At 39.4% G+C, this 20160-nt stretch overlaps 1 protein-coding gene across 5 annotated transcripts in view; it reads left to right on the forward strand.

The window, feature by feature from the left end:
• arhgef28a (Rho guanine nucleotide exchange factor (GEF) 28a) overlaps positions 1-20160 on the forward strand; it is a 161980-nt gene that overhangs the window by 4892 nt on the left and 136928 nt on the right. For all 5 annotated transcript variants that reach the window (XM_061908051.1, XM_061908054.1, XM_061908053.1 and 2 more), the window contains exon 3: positions 17068-17110. In XM_061908051.1, the coding sequence (XP_061764035.1) occupies positions 17068-17110 (43 nt within the window). The remainder of the gene's footprint in view (positions 1-17067; positions 17111-20160) is intronic.

Consider the following 20160-nt stretch of genomic DNA (forward strand, 5'->3'; position numbering starts at 1 on the left):
CAGGATGTAACGCACAGCCATTTTATTGTGAAAGCCGCAAATGTGATCTTGTTTGTTGCTTGTATTTATGTATGTATATATATATATATATATATATATATATATATATATATATATATATATATATATATATATATATATATATATATATATATATATATATATATATATATATATATATATATCCATCCATGTTCTACCGCTTATTCCCTTTGGGGTCGCGGGGGGCGCTGGTGCCTATCTCAGCTCCATTTGGGTGGAAGGTGGAGTACACCCTGGACAAGTCGCCACCTCATCGCAGTGTGTGTGTTTGTGTGTGTGTATATGTATATATATATATATATATATATATATATGGGTGGGCGAGTGGGTCATAGTAATTCACATTTACGTCCCACTGGGTTGTGAGTTTTTCCTTGCCCTTTTGTGGGCTCTGAACCGATGATGTCGTTGTAGCTTGTGCAGCCCTTTGAGACGCTTGTGTTTTAGGGCTATATAAATAAACATTGATTGATTGATACTTTTTTGCACACTCTTGGCATTCTCTTGATGAGCGTCAAGAGGTAGTCACCTGACATGTGCAAAAAGTGTGCAAAGCGATCATCAGAGCAAAGAGTGGCTATTTTTTGTGTGTGTGCGCAAATATATGTGTGTTTATATACAAACCCCGTTTCCATATGAGTTGGGAAATTGTGTAAGATGTAAATATAAACGGAATACAATGATTTGTAAATCATTTTCAACCCATATTCAGTTGAATATGCTACAAAGACAACATATTTGATGTTCAAACTCATAAACTTTATTTTTTTTCTGCAAATAATAATTAACTTAGAATTTCATGGCTGCAACATGTGCCAAAGTAGTTGGGAAAGGGCATGTTCACCACTGTGTTACATCACCTTTTCTTTTAACAACACTCAATAAACGCTTGGGAACTGAGGAAACTAATTGTTGAAGCTTTGAAAGTGAAATTCTTTCCCATTCTTGTTTTATGTAGAGCTTCAGTCGGTCAACAGTCCGGGGTCTCCGCTGTCGTATTTTACGCTTCATAATGCGCCACACATTTTCGATGGGAGACATGTCTGGACTGCAGGCGGGCCAGGAAAGTACCCGCACTCTTTTACTGCGAAGCCACGCTGTTGTAACACGTGGCTTGGCATTGTCTTGCTGAAATAAGCAGGGGCATCCATGATAACATTGCTTGGATGACAACATATGTTGTTCCAAAACCTGTATGTACCTTTCAGCATTAATGGTGCCTTCACAGATGTGTAAGTTACCCATGCCTTGGGCACTAATGCACCCCCATACCATACATTTTCATTTATGTTCCGGAGGACACCACGTCCACAGTTTCCAAATATAATTGGAAATGTGGACTCGTCAGACCACAGGACACTTTTCCACTTTGCATCAGTTTATTTTAGATGAGCTCAGGCCCAGCGAAGCGGGCGGCGTTTCTGGGCGCTGTTGATATTTAGGTTTGGCTTTGCATAGTAGAGTAGGGACCAACTGTAGTTACTGACAGTGGTTTTATGAAGTGTTCCTGAGCTCACGTGGTGATATCTTTTACACACTGATGTCTGTTTTTGATGCAGTACCACGTGCAGTGATTTCTCCAGATTCTCTGAACCTTTTGATGATTTTACGGACCGTAGATGGTAAAATCCCTAAATTCCTTGCAATAGCTCGTTGAGAAATGTTCCAAAACTGTTCGACACTTTGCTTACAAAGTGGTGGCCCTCGCCCCATCCTTGTTTGTGAATTACTTAGCATTTCATGGAAGCTGCTTTTATACCCAATCATGGCACCCACCTGTTCCCAATCAGCCTGCACACCTGTGGGATGTTCCAAATAAGTGTTTGAGCATTCCTCAACTTTGTCAGTATTTATTGCCACCTTTCCCAACTTCTTTGTCACGTGTTGCTGGCATTAAATTGTAAAGATAATGATTATTTGGTAGCATATTCAACTGATTATGGGTTGAAAAGGATTTGCAAATCATTGTATTCCGTTTATATTTACATCTAACACAATTTCCCAACTCATATGGAAACGGGGTTTGTAAATAAATATGTATATACCTAGCCGAGCGCAGACTGATTTTCTTTTATCTTAGAAATATGGATCGATCTATCAGTTAATTGTTGGACCCCTACTTTAGGTTATATGGTTGCAAAATTAGCCCGGGCTTTGACTTTGTAGATTTTTTTTTCTATGTTATTCCTTCCCAAGTTTGGTTTCTCATGCATGAGCAATAATGAGCAATCATGTCCGCAACGCTGGCCTCACAAACCAGAATTTCGGCTGATGGTTTCTGCAACCCACACGGGTCTGTGGGCCTTGACTGACAGGGTTTAGGTCGGCAGTGAAACCCGAACCAGAAAGGTCTAGTCTTATGTGGGGGTCAGCAAATGACAAAGACCCTCTGAGAGCACCCAGAAGGGTAGAATAACGCTCGTAAAAAAAAAAAAAAGGAGCAGACCACCTTTTTCTGGAAGCTTAATGGGGGTCTTGTTTGGCTTTAAAATGTTCGGTCCCAAAGTCCCGTCCCGTGTGTGTGAGTGTGAAGACTCCTGGGTGGGCTACCTCGCTCAAACGCCCGCCCGACTGTTGCCAGATTTCGGTTTAAGCCAGGTGTCTGTTTTTGCTGTGTCACCACGTTTGGGAGAAAGCAAGAACAAACCAGGCATGGGAGTTATTACACACAAACACATTTGGCCTAAGAGGAAGTGGCGTCTCCACCCTGCAAGGTCACACAGCTCAACAGGAGCGGTGACGTAAAAGCGGTCTTTAAAATCACGGTACAACACGGCGTCCGTTGCATCAACGGGTCCTTGTTACCCCCGTCTACTGCGCTTGGGGGGAGTCCTCGCCAAAGGAAGGAGGGGAAACCCGACGCCTACGTGAACAATTGGTGTTCACGGTGTTACAGCTGTCAAAAATCTGCTGCGTGAGGAGAAAAAAAATAATAATTCCCAAGCCCCTCCTCATATGTTAGCACCTGCATGAGTATGGCTGCTTTAGAAATGGAACACAAACATGTCTTTTACTTGGTCTTGCTTATTTACCATATTTTCCGGACCACAATAATCAATCAATGTTTATTTATATAGCCCTAAATCACAAGTGTCTCAAAGGGCTGCACAAGCCACAAAGACATCCGCGGTTCAGCGCCCACATAAAGGCAAGGAAAAAATCCCAACCCAGTGGGACGTTGAAGAGAATGACTATGGGAAACCTTGGAGGGGACCGCGGATGTGGGTAACCTCTCACCCCCCCTCTAGGGGAGACCGGATGCAATGGACGTCGAGTGGGTTGGACATAATATTGTGAAAGTCCAGTCCATAGTGGCTTTAGCATAATAGTGAGGGTCCAGTTCATAGTGGATCCAACACAAATAGTGAGTGTCCAGTCCATAGTGGATCTAACATAATAGTGAGTGTCCAGTCCATAGTGGATCTAACATAATAGTGAGAGTCCAGTCCAAAGTGGAGCTAACAAAATAGTGAGAGTCCAGTCCATAGTGGCTCGAGCATAATAGTGAGAGTCCAGTCCATAGTGGCTCTAACATAATAGTGAGAGTCCAGTCCATAGTGGCTCTAACATAATAGTGAGAGTCCAGTCCATAATGGATCCAACATAATAGTGAGAGTCCAGTTCATAGTGCATCTAACATAATAGTGAGAGTCCAGTCCATAGTGGATCTAACATAATAGTGTGAGAGTCCAGTCCATAGTGGATCTAACATAATAGTGTGAGAGTCCAGTCCATAATGGATCTAACATAATATTGAGAGTCCAGTCCATAATGGATCTAACATAATATTGAGAGTCCAGTCCATAGTGGATCTAACATAATAGTGAGAGTCCAGTCCAAAGTGGATCTAATAAAACAATGAGAGTCCAGTCCAAAGTGGATCTAACAAAACAATGAGAGTCCAGTCCAAAGTGGATCTAACAAAATAATGAGAGTTCAGTCCATAGTGGCTCTAACATAATAGTGAAAGTCCATTCCATAGTGGCTCTAACATTATAGTGAGAATCCAGTCCAAAGTGGATCTAACATAATAGTGTGAGAGTCCAGTCCATAGTGGATATAACATAATAGTGTGAGAGTCCAGTCCATAGTGGATCTAACATAATAGTGTGAGAGTCCAGTCCATAGTGGATCTAACATAATAGTGAGAATCCAGTCCATAGTGGATCTAACATAATAGTGAGTGTCCAGTCCATAGTGGATCCAACAAAATAGTGAGACTCCAGTCCATAGTGGATCTAACAAAATAGTGAGACTCCAGTCCATAGTGGATCTAACATAATAGTGAATGTCCAGTCCATAGTGGATCTAGCATAATAGTGAGAGTCCAGTCCATAGTGGATCTAACATAATAGTGAGACTCCAGTCCATAGTGGATCTAACATAATAGTGAATGTCCAGTCCATAGTGGATCTAGCATAATAGTGAGAGTCCAGTCCTTAGTGGATCCAACATATAAGTGAGAATCCAGTCCATAGTGCATCTAACATACTTCAAGGGTGTATAGAGGCTCAACAATATTGAATAATTCAACAATATATCACTCCAGTCATGACCCTTAGAGTGCTATAATGAGCATATACCATGGACTGGAGTGATATATTGCTTTTATAAAACGGTTACAAATAAAGGCATTATGAAATAGGAATTCTCAATCAATTTAATGTAGTTTTATTCAACCAGAAATACATATTATCCAATAAAATAGCCTCACTGTGGGAAAAATAGTCCCACCTATCCAGACGTTAGCTCCAAATTAGCACTGCATTTGGTCTTTTCCTCCGCTTTTTTCCAAGTGAAAGTCAATGCTCAGTCCCCTCTACCATTGTTAACCCTCCCCGGAGGTGAAAGTTAACCTTAAAACATGTGAATTCAACTACTTTAGTCCGTTTTTTAACATCCTAAAAACATCAGCTGTCTTTTACTACGGACTGCAACAGTCCGTTGTCATGGATACATGACAACAACTTCCATTCATACCAGTCATGCGTGCCTGAGGCGGAGTGATAGCCTACGCTGTGATAAGGCTTTAGAACAGGGGTGCCCATTACGTCGATCGCGATCGACTGGTCGATCTCGGAGGGTGTGTCAGTCGATCTCAAGCCAGGCATTAAAAAATATACATAAAAATTAGCAATCATCAATCATACCAAGACTTCACTTTCGTCAGTTGTTTGACATTCTCGGCACCCGAGGATCTTGTGAGATGACGCTGGCTGCTGCAAGCTCATATTTAAGAAAAAAATCACTAACAGGGAGGACGCAGAGAAACACATTTTATTTCTAGAGACTCCGTACCTACTGTCAAAACTCTAAAGACCGACTGCACAGTTCCTGTCTTCACATAAAAGACCTGTTTCATCCTGCCTGTGCTAACAAAATAAGAGTCTCAGAAAGCTAGCGTGCACAAGCTAGCAAGCTACGGAGTTTGATGCCAATGTATTTCTCCCCCGCCCTCAGCGACCGCTTTCTCACTTGCTTGCCCACCCGCACACTCACTGACGTCACTCACTTGCTGCCAGACATTAAAGGGCCACACAAATATGCTACTCTCATAACAAAGTGTTTAAAAACGAGTATGCAAGTTGGACAAATGAGATGCCAAATCCAACCACTTTCATGTGGTATTGGACAGAAAGGAGGACTTTTTTTTCCCTCCATTTGAAAATGCGGACGTTATCAGCACCACTGTCTAATTCCAATCAATGCAAGTCATCAGAATCAAATACACCAACTTATATTCTTGTCTCCATGAAAGAAAGGAATCTATGTGTGTTAAACATGCTTGTATTATCATTAAACACCATTAACTTGTTAACAAAAATGTCTCTTTCATAAATAAATATAAATTATAAATAGGAATGAGGTAGATCTCATCGACTTGGTCAATTGAAAAGTAGCTCGCCTGCAGAAAAAGTGTGAGCGCCCCTGCTTTAGAATATTTAAACCACGGTTAACAGCCAATCAGATCGCCGGATTTCACCTTTCTGTTTTATTTTTGAAATTATTTTTTTTGTTTCATGTATTTGTGTAGAAGTGAGCAACGGTTTGAAAATACCAAAGTGGTGGAAATACAATAAACCCTCACTAGATGATCATGTGATTTTACAATGCTAAAATATATTTCATTAATATGAAGTAATATTCATATTTAGTAAAAGCCTTTTTGCTCAGGCAGTAACTGTACCATCAAGCTCTATGGTCATTGTCCTTAATGTATCTGTCATGCAGCAACATATTTTTTGCCGGCAGTTCATTTCTGTGACATGTTTGGCTCTTTCAAATAGGAACAACCAGTGGACACTAATCTGCTTGAATTTGAGTATTAGTGACAAACATATTTACAGTACAAAAGCAGCAATAGAAAGAAGTAGATGAAGGGGAAAATTGTGAGTGATTCAAACACAAGTTGGGTAAAAGATTATTAGAGTTCATTTATGTTTATTTACAATGTTGTATTGCATGAATGTATTTCTGATGTTGACAGTAGGCTATGTTAATTGACAGTATGATGCACAGTTGCACTACAGCCCTACACTAAAGAGTAAAGATGAGAACTCTTCCAAGTTGTCTCCTTTACTTACATTTTAGTTGCTTTACCCTATAACATCTGCATGACGTGAAATTATGATTGCTAATGTAAAAAAAAAAAAGTAAACTTTCAGAGTGCTGCCTTGGAGCACTTTTGTGTCCCCACCAATCTCAAGATCAAACCTACTCCCTTGGCATACGTAGATAAGGAGGTTTTGTTTTGATATAGACCAACGCCAAAATAGCTGCTACATTTGTTTGTCATCCTTTAACAAGAAAAGGCCTGGCAAGAAGAGAGGCGTCTGTTTTTGTTTATCGCTGCGCCGACGTCACAGCGTGTTGCTCCTCGAGAGATCACGGCGAGGAGATCCAATGATTGCCGGTTCCCTGGCGACCGTCCACAGGCTTGTTTTGTTCGCCCGCCGCCCGGACAAAAACACACGTGGAAGTGCGGGAGAGTCCGCCTATTGTCAGCCTGGAGATCAGGAACACAACAGTCGCCGTCTTGTCGTGTCATCTGCGCGCGGCATTATCGAACGTTTATGTTCCATGATTAAGTCATGTTGTCCATATGGGAGACAAACACACCGCGTTGAATATTTCATGGTGAATGGATCAGGTTGTGATGCCTGCATGTCACAGATCAAATCATCCTGCTTCAACCTCCCCCGCAGGGCAGTACAGATCCTGTTTGGGCTTCAAATGTGGAATTGCATTGTGGCTTTATGGATTATTCCTATTCTACTTGATGCCAAAAAAATCATTTCGCCCATCAGTATCACGAGTGACATGGAAAATACTGCATGTGCTTTCAGTGCATTGTTGTTTGCTTTTCCTCCTCAATACAGCAAACGGGGCTTTTCTTTCAAATTAGTCTTTGGATTAATAAGATAAGAAAATTATACATAAATCAAACTGTTACAGTCGGGGGGGGGGGGTGTCACAGCTTGCTGCGAGGTTCGTTCCCCCGGGATGCAAACAGACCACTCCGTACAGGACTTGCAGGTAGGAACATGATTTATTCTTGAGAAATCAAGGAGGTACAAAAAACAGGAAACAAGCTGACGGAAAAATGTGCCGATCGCACTGGAAGCTCAGGCATACTTGCCAACCTTGAGACCTTCGAATTCGGGAGATTGGGGATTGAGGGGGGAGTATATTTATAGCTAGAATTCACTGAAATTCAAGTATTTCTTATATATATATATATATATATCAGACTGTATAATGCATATGTTCCTTCTTGACACCACTTAAATGTAGAATATATGTAAAATATATTTATATTATTCATATATTATATATTATGTGTAATATATGTCATATATTATTTATTATTATTATTGTTTATTGTGAGCCAACTGTGGTGCTGAATTTCCCCCAGGGATCAATAAAGTACTTTCTATTCTATTCTATTCTATTCTATATATATATAAAGTCAAGTATTTATATATATATATATAAATACTTGGGCTTCACGGTGGCAGAGGGGTTAGTGCGTCTGCCTCACAATACGAAGTTCCTGCAGTCCTGGGTTCAAATCCAGGCTCGGGATCTTTCTGTGTGGAGTTTGCATGTTCTCCCCGTGAATGCGTGGGTTCCCTCCGGGTACTCCGGCTTCCTCCCTCCTCCAAAGACATGCACCTGGGGATAGGTTGATTGGCAACACTAAATTGGCCCTAGTGTGTGAATGTGAGTGTGAATGTTGTCTGTCCATCTGTGTTGGCCCTGCGATGAGGTGGCGACTTGTCCAGGGTGTACCCCGCCTTCCGCCCGATTGTAGCTGAGATAGGCGCCAGCGCCCCCCGCGACCCCAAAAGGGAATAAGCGGTAGAAAATGGATGGATGGGATATAAATACTTGACTTCCAGTGAATTCTAGCTATATATTTTTTATAATATATATATATATATACATATATATACTTTCAGTGAATTCTAGCTATATATATTTTATTTTATATATATATATATATATACACAAATACTTGACTTTCAGTGAATTCTGGCTATATATATATATATATAGCATAATATACATATATATATATGTATTATAAAATATATATAGCTAGAATTCACTGAAAGTCACGTATTTATATATATATATATATATATATATATATATATATATAAATACGTGACTTTCAGTGAATTCTAGCTATACATATTTTATAATACATATATATATATATATTTATTTATATATTATATATATATATATATATATATATATATATATATATATATATATATATACTTTCGGTGAATTCTATCTATATATATTTTATAATACATATATATATATTTATATATATATATATATATATATATATATATATATATACTTTCAGTGAATTCTAGCTATATATATATATATATATATATATATATAAATACTTGACTTTCAGTGAATTCTAGCTATATATATTTTATAATACATACATATATATATATACTTTCAGTGAATTCTAGCTCTATATATTTTATAATACATATATATATATATATTTATATATATATATACTTGACTTTCAGTGAATTCTAGCTATATATATATTTTATAATACATATATATATATATATATATATATATATATATATATGTACTTGACTTTCAGTGAATTCTAGCTATATATATTTATTTTATAATATATGTATATACATATACAAATACTTGACTTTCAGTGAATTCTTGCTATATATATATATATATATACTTGACAAAATATGCTATGTTATCCCCCCAAAATATTTGAAAGTGTAATTGTTCCAGTGAAGTAATTGGAGCCTTCAGCAGGTCAGTAACAGTCCGCATGGCAGCTTTGTGTTATTAGTGTCAACATTGCAACTTTTTCTTCTTACATGTCGCTGTTTACTCTTTTATTACACTTTTTTATGTTTTAAATTTTTATTCTAGTATTTTTTAGAATGGGCCAGGGACCATTAACAAATTAGCTGGGGGCCACAAATGGCCCTCGGGCCGCACTTTGGACACACCTGCCGTAGATGTTATAACATGACTGGGCCGGCACGCTGTTTATATGGAGGACGTGACGACCGGCTGTCCTCACTCATGTCCAGCTGGAAATCGGGAGAATGATTGTCCCGGGAGATTTTCGGGAGAGGCACTGAAATTCGGTAGGGTTGGCAAGTATGAGCTAAGGCTACCACTTAGCATAGAATAGAGACAGGCGATACTCACTTAAATTGTTGCATAAGCAAACAAAGAAGCCAGGACAAGTGTGGCGAGAAAGGTGAATAAATTATAGCTGTAACCCCAAAAAATATATATTTATCCATTAATTTGAGAAACAATGACAGTCAAAACTTATTACAATTGTTTTTTTTTTGTTGCAGTACTGCGAAAATCATGTATCTCCATGCTTTGCAAGTAAAAAATGTAACTTTTTTCCATAAATAAAAAATGTTAAAAAAATAATGTAGGAATTGATCATCAAAAGTAATTTGGAAAGATGTGTTTTTCTTCGGACAATATATTTAAAGTGATACACCGTATTTTCCGGGCTATAGAGCACACTAACTAAATCAGTGGTTCTCAACCTTTTTTCAGTGATGTACCCCCTTCGAAAATGTTTTAATTCAAGTACCCCCTAATCAGAGCAAAGCTTTTTTGGTTGAAAAAAAGAGATAAAGAAGTAAAATACAGCACTATGTCATCAGTTTCTGATTTATTAAATTGTATAACAGTGCAAAATATTGCTCATTTGTAGTGATCTTTCTTGAACTATTCGAAAAAAAAAAAAAAATATATATATATATATATATATATATATATATATATATATATATATATATATATATATATATATATATATATATATATATATATATATATGTATATATATATATATATATATGTGTAAAATTAAAAACGTGTTGAATTAATTATGAATAAAGATTTCTACACATAGAAGTAATCATCGACTTAAAGTGCCCTCTTTGGGGATTGTAATAGAGATCCATCTGGATTCATCAACTTCATTCTAAACTTTTCTTCACAAAAAAATTAATCTTTATCAATATTTACGAAACATGTCCACAAAAAAATCTAACTGTCAACACTTAATATTGCATTGTTGTATTTTTTTTCACAGTTTATGAACTAACATTCATATTTTGCTAAAGATATTCATAAAGGATTTTTAAATTGTTGCTATTTTTAGAATATTTAAAAAAAATCTCATGTACCCCTTGGCATACCTTCAAGTACCCCCAGGGGTACGCGTACCCCCATTTGAGAACCACTGCACTAAATGTTTGAAGGAAAACATATTCACATCAGCCTATAAGGCGCAGATATATATGTTGCAAAATGAGAGATTTACACAGAAATATTTTAGGCCTACTGAAACCCACGACTACCGACCACGCAGTCTGATAGTTTATATATCAATGATGAAATATTAACATTGCAACACATGCCAATACGGCCTTTTTAGTTTACTATATTGCAATTTTAAATTTCGCGCCAAAGTATCCTGCTGAAACGTGGCGGTATGATAACGCGTGCACGTGACGTCACCATTGTAGAGTACATTTTGTTCCAGCACCGTTCCCAGCTATAAGTCGTCTCTTTTCATCACATAATCTCACAGTATTCTGGACATCTATGTTGCTGAATCTTTTGCAATTTGTTCAATGAATAATAAAGACATCAAAGAAGAAAGCTGTTGGTGGGAAGCAGTGTATTGCGGCCGTCTTTAGCAACACAAACACAGCCGGTGTTTCATTGTTTACATTCCCGAAAGATGACGGTGTAGCTTTACTATGGAACAGAGCGGTCAAGCGAACACGGTTGGATTGGACCACACACACAAAGTACAGTGTATTATGCAGCGATCATTTCGAAAGATCGTGTTTCGAAGAGGGTCCCTTGCGAAGGGCACAGATGGGCATCGCCACCACCCTCGACTGGTGCTGAAGAAAGGTGCGGGGCCGACCTTCAGGTTGTACAGGTACGACCATATAATCTCACTAAAACACTAGTAACACAATAAGCAGATAAGGGATTTTCCAGAATTATCCTAGTAAATTTGTCTCATAACATCTAAATCGCTAGCGAAAAAAGTGGGAGCCCACCGTATAGTCTTTTTTTTTTTTTTTTTTTATAGTCCTTCCTTCTCACTTTCCTCATCCACAAATCTTTCATCCTCGCTCAAATTAATGGGGGAAATCGTTGCTTTCTCGGTCCGAATCGCTCTCGCTGCTGGTGGCCATGATTGTAAACAATGTGAGGATGTGAGGAGCCCTCACACCTGTGACGTCATCGTCTGCTACTCCCGGTACAGGCAAGGCTTTTTTATTAACGACCAAAAGTTGCTAAATTTATCGTCGATGTTCTCTACTAAATCCTTTCAGCAAAAATATGGCAATATCGCGAAATGATCAAGTATGACACATAGAATGGACCTGCTATCCCCGTTTAAATAAGAAAATCTCATTTCAGTAGGCCTTTAACAACCCAAGACCTCAACGGTGGAACAGGCAGAGGATAACTGCTAACCCCACGAAGTGTCACAACAGCTGGGATGGCGGATGAAAAGGGTCCCCAGTCTTGGACTCCATGCCACTGGACCCTGGCCCGGATATGTCAAGGATCGTGTGGTGACTGTCCGTGCACCAGTCTCCCCACGTTAAACAAAGTCCAGCACAGGCATCCTTCATAAAGGGATACCCTCCTACCAGGAGGATCGTCATACTCGTTGGAGTGACCGCCGATGACTGGTACTTTTTAGAGGCGGTATAGTACCGAATATGAATCATTAGTAGGGGAGTAGGAAAAAAAAACGATTCGATTTTTTTTTTTTTTTTTTAATCAATCCAACAAAACAATACACAGCAATACCATAACAATGCAATCCAATTCCAAAACCAAACCTGACCCAGCAACACTCAGAACTGCAATAAACAGAGCAATTGAAAGGAGACACAAACACGACACAGAACAAACCAAAAGTAGTGAAACAAAAATGAATATTATCAACAACAGTATCAATATTAGTTATAATTTCAGCATAGCAGTGATTAAAAATCTCTCATTGACATTATCATTAGACATTTATAAAAAAATCAATAGTGTCACAGTGGCTTACACTTGCATCGCATCTCATAAGGTTGACAACACACTGTGTCCAATGTTTTCACAAAGATAAAATAAGTCATATTTTTGGTTCGTTTAATAGTTAAAACAAATTTACATTATTGCAATCAGTTGATATTATAAAAGCTTTTTAAAAAAAATCTACTATGCTAGCATATCAGCAGACTGGGGTAGATCTTGCTGAAATCCTATGCATTGAATGAATACAGAATCCTTTTCAATGGGAAAAATATTGTTTTTGAATCGAGAATCGAGTTGAATCAAAAAAATCGATATATAATCGAATTGCGACTCCAAGAATCGATATTGAATCGAATCGTGGGACACCCAAAGATTCGCAGCCCTAATCATTAGTATCACGGTACTATATACCAGTATACCGTCCATCCATCATCTTACGCTTATCCGAGGTCGGGTCGCGGGGGCAGTAGCCTAAGCAGGGAAGCCCACACTTCTCTTTCCCCAGCCACTTTGTCTAGCTCTTCCCGGGGGATCCCGAAGCGTTCCCAGGCCAGTCGGGAGACATAGTCTTCCCAACGTGTCCTGGGTCTTCCCCGTGGCCTCTTAGCGGTTGGAAGTGCCCTAAACACCTCCCTAGGGAGGCGTTCGGGTGGCATCCTGACCAGATGACCGAGCCACCTCATCTGGCTCCTCTCGATGTGGAGGAGCAGCTTTACTTTGAGCTCCTCCCGGATGGCAGAGCTTCTCACCCTATCTCTAAGGGAGAGCCCCGCCAACCGGCGGAGGAAACTCATTTCGGCCGCTTGTACCCGTGATCTTGTCCTTTCGGTCATGACCCAAAGCTCATGACCATAGGTGAGGATGGGAACGTAGATCGACCGGTAAATTGAGAGCTTTGCCTTCCGGCTCAGGTCTTTCTTCACCACAACGGATCGATACAATGTCCGCATTACTGAAGACGCCGCACCGATCCGCCTGTCGATCTCACGATCCACTCTTCCCCCACTCGTGAGCAAGACTCCCAGGTACTTGAACTCCTCCACTTGGGGCAGAATCTCCTCCCCAACCCGGCTGGAGATGGCACTCCACCCTTTTCCGGGCGAGAACCATGGACTCAGACTTGGAGGTGCCGATTCTCATTCCGGTCGCTTCACACTCTGCTGTGAACCAATCCAGTGAGAGCTGAAGAGCTTCGCCAGATGAAGCCATCAGGACCACATCAGACACCTAATCCCGCGGCCACCAAACCGGAACCCCTCAACGCCTTGACTGCGCCTAGAAATTCTGTCCATAAAAGTTATAAACAGAATCGGTGACAAAGGACAGCCTTGGCGGAGTCCAACCCTCACTGGAAACGTGCCGGCAATGCGGACCAAGCTCTGGCACCGATCGTACAGGGAGCGGACCGCCACAATAAGACAGTCCGATACCCCATACTCTCTGAGCACTCCCCACAGGACTTCCCGAGGGACACGGTCGAATGCCTTCTCCAAGTCCACAAAGCACATGTAGACTGGTTGGGCAAACTCCCATGCACCCTCAAGAACCCTGCCAGTATACCGTATAACACTATTATGGCATATTCAATGTAAATTACCATCAAGCTTGCACATTTTGGAAAGCGGAGCCTTGCTTTTGAGCACTGTCTATCAGGCATGCTTTGCTTTGTTGACATGGAAAACTGCAGCATTCCCTAAAGGCCGACCACGTGAATACACCCGGGGGGAGCGTAACTTCTCTTAAAACTAATGGACGGATTACCGGATGACTTTGAGAAACAAAAGCAGGACTGGGGAGCCACTGTTAGGACTCAGGAAGGCGTGCGTCTTATCGCGGCGCGAAGGTGGAAAAACAGTGTAAGTGTGCGCTAAGTGTTGGAACAGACCACCGCAAATAACAGTCTGGACAGCTGAAGCCTTATCAGCTCCGACAACGCTCGTGAGCTAACGTCTACTTTTTTTAGTTCCTTCCATATTTCAAGGGAGGGGGCAAAGGCAGAAAGGAATAATGTTTCCTAAAGTTTCAAGGAAAAATCTATTAAAAATCGGATTTCACTTTACTGTTGACCGACAATTCTAGCTCAGATCTGAAGTGTTCCCCATAAACCAGGGGTCGGGAACCTTTTTGGCTGTGAGAGCCATGAAAGCCAAATATTTCAATATGTATTTCCGTGAGAGCCATATCATATTATTTAACACTGAATACAACTAAATGTGTGCATTTTTAAGTAAGACCAACATTTTCAGAGTATAATAAGTCTCTTATTATTTTTAATAACATTGTTATTCTGAAGCTAACCAGTAATAAATCAAATGTCATGTCTGTTGATCATGTTTTTGTTTGGCCATGTGCTGTTTGTCCTTTGGACTCTTTAAGTTCCTGTTTTTCCACTCCCTTGTCTTGTTTCCTTGGTTACTCATTTTGTCCACCTGTCTCTGGTGGACAAAATGCCCGCTCACCTGCTTCCCGAGCACTAGTCAGAGGCAGTATTTAAGCTCGTCTTTGCCAGTCAGTCGCCCTGGCGTCAATGTGATCTTTTCTTGCTCTGTGCTGACTTGCTTCATGCCATGCCAAGTAAGTTTTGTTTGATTTATGTTCATAGTCTGTTTATGCGTTAGCTTTGTTCCTTAGCCCAAGTTGTGCCCCCACTGTGAGCGATTTTTGTTTGTATCTCTTCTTAGTTTAAATGAAATCATGTTTTTACCTAAATGCCATGTCCCGAGTAGTCCGTCTGCCTTCCTGGGAGAACAACCCTGCAGCAAGCTGCGACCCCACATTGTGACATAAAATACTTCTTACCATTAATGCGACTTTTTGAACAGGTGCGGTAGAAAACGGATGGATGGATTTAAATGCATGAGAATGTTGTATATTTTGCACGTTAGTTTTAGCACTGTGATTACCAGCGAAATTAAGCAATGTCAGCTAAGATTTATCTGAGAGCCAGATGCAGTCATCAAAAGAGCCACATCTGGCTCTAGAGCCATAGGTTCTCTACCCCTGCCATAAACAATTGAGTATTTAAATCCCGCAAAGTCCCAGTACCAGCATTGATTGTATCAGCTTGTAGAGTGGATGTTGGGATAAATAGTAAAACTGTTGAGTTCAATGTGACAAAGGCATTCCTGTTGCTTGACATTGTGCATGTTCAGCATTTCCCTGTGGGACCAAAACTGTTAGCCTAAAAAACGCTAACATTAAAAAAAAGTTTTTGTACAGGTTACAAAAACTGTTAGCCTAAAAAACGCCTATGAATTTGTTTTAATGATTTATTTCCACTAGTGTCTTAGACAACATTTTTGGTCTATTTATTATAGTTTTTATGTTAACATTTTAAAAATAATAATAATAATCAATTCAAAAATTGAGAAGTGTTCTATGTTAACGTATTATTGTAGTTTTTTTTATGTTATTAATGTAATATTATTCATAACCAGCCCCACACCTTTAAGTCAGTTTCCCTAAACCTGTCTCTAATGTTTGCGCTACCTTTGTGCTGGTTTTTGATGCAACATTTGTTGTCTATTTATTATAGTTTTTATGTTAACATTTTATAGTTTTTGTGTTATTAACGTGTTATTACAATTTTTATATTATTGACTTGTTGTTATTTAAAACCAGCCCCCCGCCCCACCTTGTCAAAATCTCCCCAAACCTGTCCCAAATGTTTGTCCTACCTTTGTGCTCGTTTGTGATGCAACATTTTTTGTCTGTTATAGTTTTTATGTTAACATTTTATAGTTGCAAAAACTATAAAACACTGCAAAAAGGCAGTGTTCAAAAACAAGAAAAAAAATACAAAAATTGGGGGTATTTTATGTGTCGTAAGCAAAATTACCTGCCAATAGAACAAGAAAATTTGGATTGTCAAGACTTTCCAGAACAAATACAATTAAAGCTGCAAGCAGCGTTGGTCGGGTCCGCTTTGGCTGCTGCCCCCGCGACTCAAACCCTGGTCTTAGTCAGACCTACATAGAGGTTTTGTTTCATGTCTCTACGACATTCCTAACAGAACAAGCAGTTTTGTCTGTGATTTTTCCTAGAGGGCGCTAGAGCGCAATTTAGATTTTTAGGGTTTGGTTTTTTATTAGATGGCAATTTTTGCCAGTCCTGATGTGTGTGTAACATTTGGTGAGTTTTGAAGCATGTTTAGGGGACCAAATTACAGATCTGTGTTTCTGGATGTTGTTGATAAATGGCTTTCGCTTTGCATAGTAGAGCTTTAACTTGCACTTTGAAGCATTTTAAGGGGGTCAAATTACAGCTCAAAGAGGCAAAAATGACATTTTTTAGGAAACTTTGGGCAGGGGTTCCTTGAAGGCGGTGAACATTTACCGGTGAACAGTAAATGTGTGTTTTTTGTTTTTTTACTGCAAACACGTTTACTGATCATTTTCACTCTGGTTTCAGAGAGCTGAGGCGACCGACAATGGTGGTCTTTGTCCTGTTGAAGGTAAGGACCCAAAGATCGTTTTTTTGTTTTTTAAATATGATTAAATTAAAGCTTCCTGGTCAAGTTTGCTTGTTTACGCGTGAATGTTCCAGGTGTGTTTACTCTCACCTGAGCGCTGTGAGGTAGGGAAGGCCACGTGCACGCTCCGGTCCCCCCCCCCCCCTCCGTATGCTAGTCCTGAGGTCACGTGCACACCACGCCTGTGTAACGCAACCTGAGCAAAACAACACAAACACACACACACACACACACACACATATTGGGTATCTTTTGGAATGGGGACGAAGTTGACAACAATTAGCTGTTTGGTGTTTAGTAAAAAATACAAAACCCAACACCAGTGAAGTTGGCACGTTGTGTAAATGGTAAATAAAAACAGAATACAATGATTTGCAAATCCTTTTCAACCTATATTCAGTTGAATAGACGGCAAAGAGAAAATATTTCATATCTAAACTGGAAAACTTTGTTTCTTTTTGCAAATATTAGCTGGAATTTGGTGCCTGCAAGATGTTTAAAAAAAGCTGGCACAAGTGGCACAAAAGACTGAGAAAGTTGAGGAAAGCTCATCAAACACTTATTTGGAACATCCCACCTGTGAACAGGCTAATTGGGAACAGGTGGGTGCCATGATTGGGTATAAAAGCAGCCTCCATGAAATGCATAGTCATTCACAAGCAAGGATGGGGCGAGGGTCACCAGTATGGGAACTAATGCGTGAGAAAATTGTGGAACCGTTTAAGAACAACATTTCTCAACCAGCTATTGCAAGGAATTTAGGGATTTCACCATCTACGGTCTGTAAAATCTTCAAAAGGGTGAGAGAATCTGGAAAAATCACTGCACGTAAGCAATGATATTACGGATCTTCGATCCCTCAGTCGGTACTGCATCAAAAAGCGAGATCAGTGTGTAAAGGATATCACCACATGGGCTCAAGAAAAATTCAGAAAACCGCTGTCAGTAACTACAATTTGTCGCTACATCTGTAAGTGCAAGTTAAAACTCTACTATGCAAAGCATAGTAGAGCTTTAACTTGCTTTTTGGGGTTTGGTTTTTTAATTAGATCACAATTTTTGCCAGTCCTGATGTGTGTTGCAAGTTTGGTGAGTTTTGAAGCATTTTAAGGGGGTCAAATTACAGTTCAAAGAGGAAAAAAGGGCATTTTTTGCGAACATTTTGTATTGAAGGGGTTTTTGCCAACTTTCTGTTTATTTTTGCCCCAGAAGGTAAAATTGTGAAATGTAGGTCTAAGTCAGTTCTACATAAAGGTGTTTGTTTCATGTCTGTACGACATTGCTAACGGAAGTTACAAGCAGTCTGTCTTTCTAGGGGGCGCAACGGCGCAATTTAGATTTTTTGTGTTTGGTTACTTAATATGTTGGGAAGGTTTGCCAACTCGATGTGTGTGTCAAATTTGGTGAGTTTTGAAGCATGTTAAGGGGGTCAAATTACAGATCGGCGTTTCTGGATGTTGTTGATAAATGGCTTTCGCTTTGCATAGTAGAGCTTTAACTTGCACTTTGAAGCATTTTAAGGGGGTCAAATTACAGCTCAAAGAGGCAAAAATTACATTTTTTAGGAAACTTTGCGCAGGGGTTCTTTGAACAAAACCGGAGTAGTTTCATGTCTCTCTGACATTCCTACCGGAGGTTACAAGCAGTTTTGTCTGTGTTTTCTTCCTAGAAGCATTTTTTTTCTGTGTTTTATAAAATAATTGCACTAGAGCGCAATTTTTAGTTTTGGGGTTTGGTTTTTTTCATTAGATCACAATTTTTGCTAGTCTTGATGTGTGTGCCAATTTTGGTGAGTTTTGAAGCATTTTAAGGGGGTCAAATTACAATTCAAAGAGGGAAAAATTGCATTTTTTTGCGAAAATTTTGTGTTGAAGGGGTTTTTGCCAACTTTCTGTTGATTTTTGCCCCAGAAGGTAAAATTGTGAAATGTAGGTCTAAGTCAGTTTTACATAAAAGTGTTTGTTTCATGACTCTACGACATTGCTAACGGAAGTTACAAGCAGTCTGTCTTTCTAGGGGGCGCTAGAGCGCAATTTTGATTTTTTGGGTTTGGTTACTTAATATGTTGGGAAGGTTTGCCAACCCGATGTGTGTGTCAAATTTGGTGAGTTTTGAAGCATGTTAAGGGGGTCAAATTACAGATCGGCGTTTCTGGATGTTGTTGATAAATGGCTTTCGCTTTGCATAGTAGAGCTTTAACTTGCACTTTGAAGCATTTTAAGGGGGTCAAATTACAGCTCAAAGAGGCAAAAATGACGTTTTTTAGGAAACTTTGCGCAGGGGTTCTTTGAACAAAACCGGAGCAGTTTCATGTCTCTCTGACATTCCTACCGGAGGTTACAAGCAGTTTTGTCTGTGTTTTCTTCCTAGGAGCAGTTTTTTCTGTGTTTTATTCAAAATTGCGCTAGAGCGCAATTTTTAGTTTTGGGGTTTGGTTTTTTCATTAGATCACAATTTTTGCTAGTCTTGATGTGTGTGCCAAGTTTGGTGAGTTTTGAAGCATTTTAAGGGGGTCAAATTACAGTTCAAAGAGGCAAAAATTGCATTTTTTACGAAAATTTTGTATTGAAGGGTTTTTTACCAACTTTCTGTTGATTTTTGCCCCAGAAGGTAAAATTATGAAATTTAGGTCTAAGTCAGTTCTACATAGAAGTTGTTGTTTCATGTCTCTACGACATTGCTAACGGAAGTTACAAGCTGTCTGTTTTCTTTTGTCTTTCTAGGGGGCGCTAGAGCGCAATTTTGAATTTTTTTTGGGGTTTGGTTACTTAATATGTTGGGAAGGTTTGCCAACCCGATGTGTGTGTCAAATTTAGTGAGTTTTGAAGCATGTTAACGGGGTCAAATTACAGCGCATAGGTGCGGAATAATAAAGAATAATAATAAAGAATAAAACCTTACAATTTCAATAGGGTCCTTTGGCCCATTGCAAAAGGACTCCTTTGGAGTCCTTTTGCAATGGGCCTGGCGGACCCTAATTAGCTAACCTCAATGAACCCAAAAATACCTTTTTAAAATAAGTATATTCTCAT

Source organism: Nerophis ophidion, linkage group LG08, assembly GCF_033978795.1.
Source record: "Nerophis ophidion isolate RoL-2023_Sa linkage group LG08, RoL_Noph_v1.0, whole genome shotgun sequence".
Classification (NCBI taxonomy): domain Eukaryota; kingdom Metazoa; phylum Chordata; class Actinopteri; order Syngnathiformes; family Syngnathidae; genus Nerophis; species Nerophis ophidion.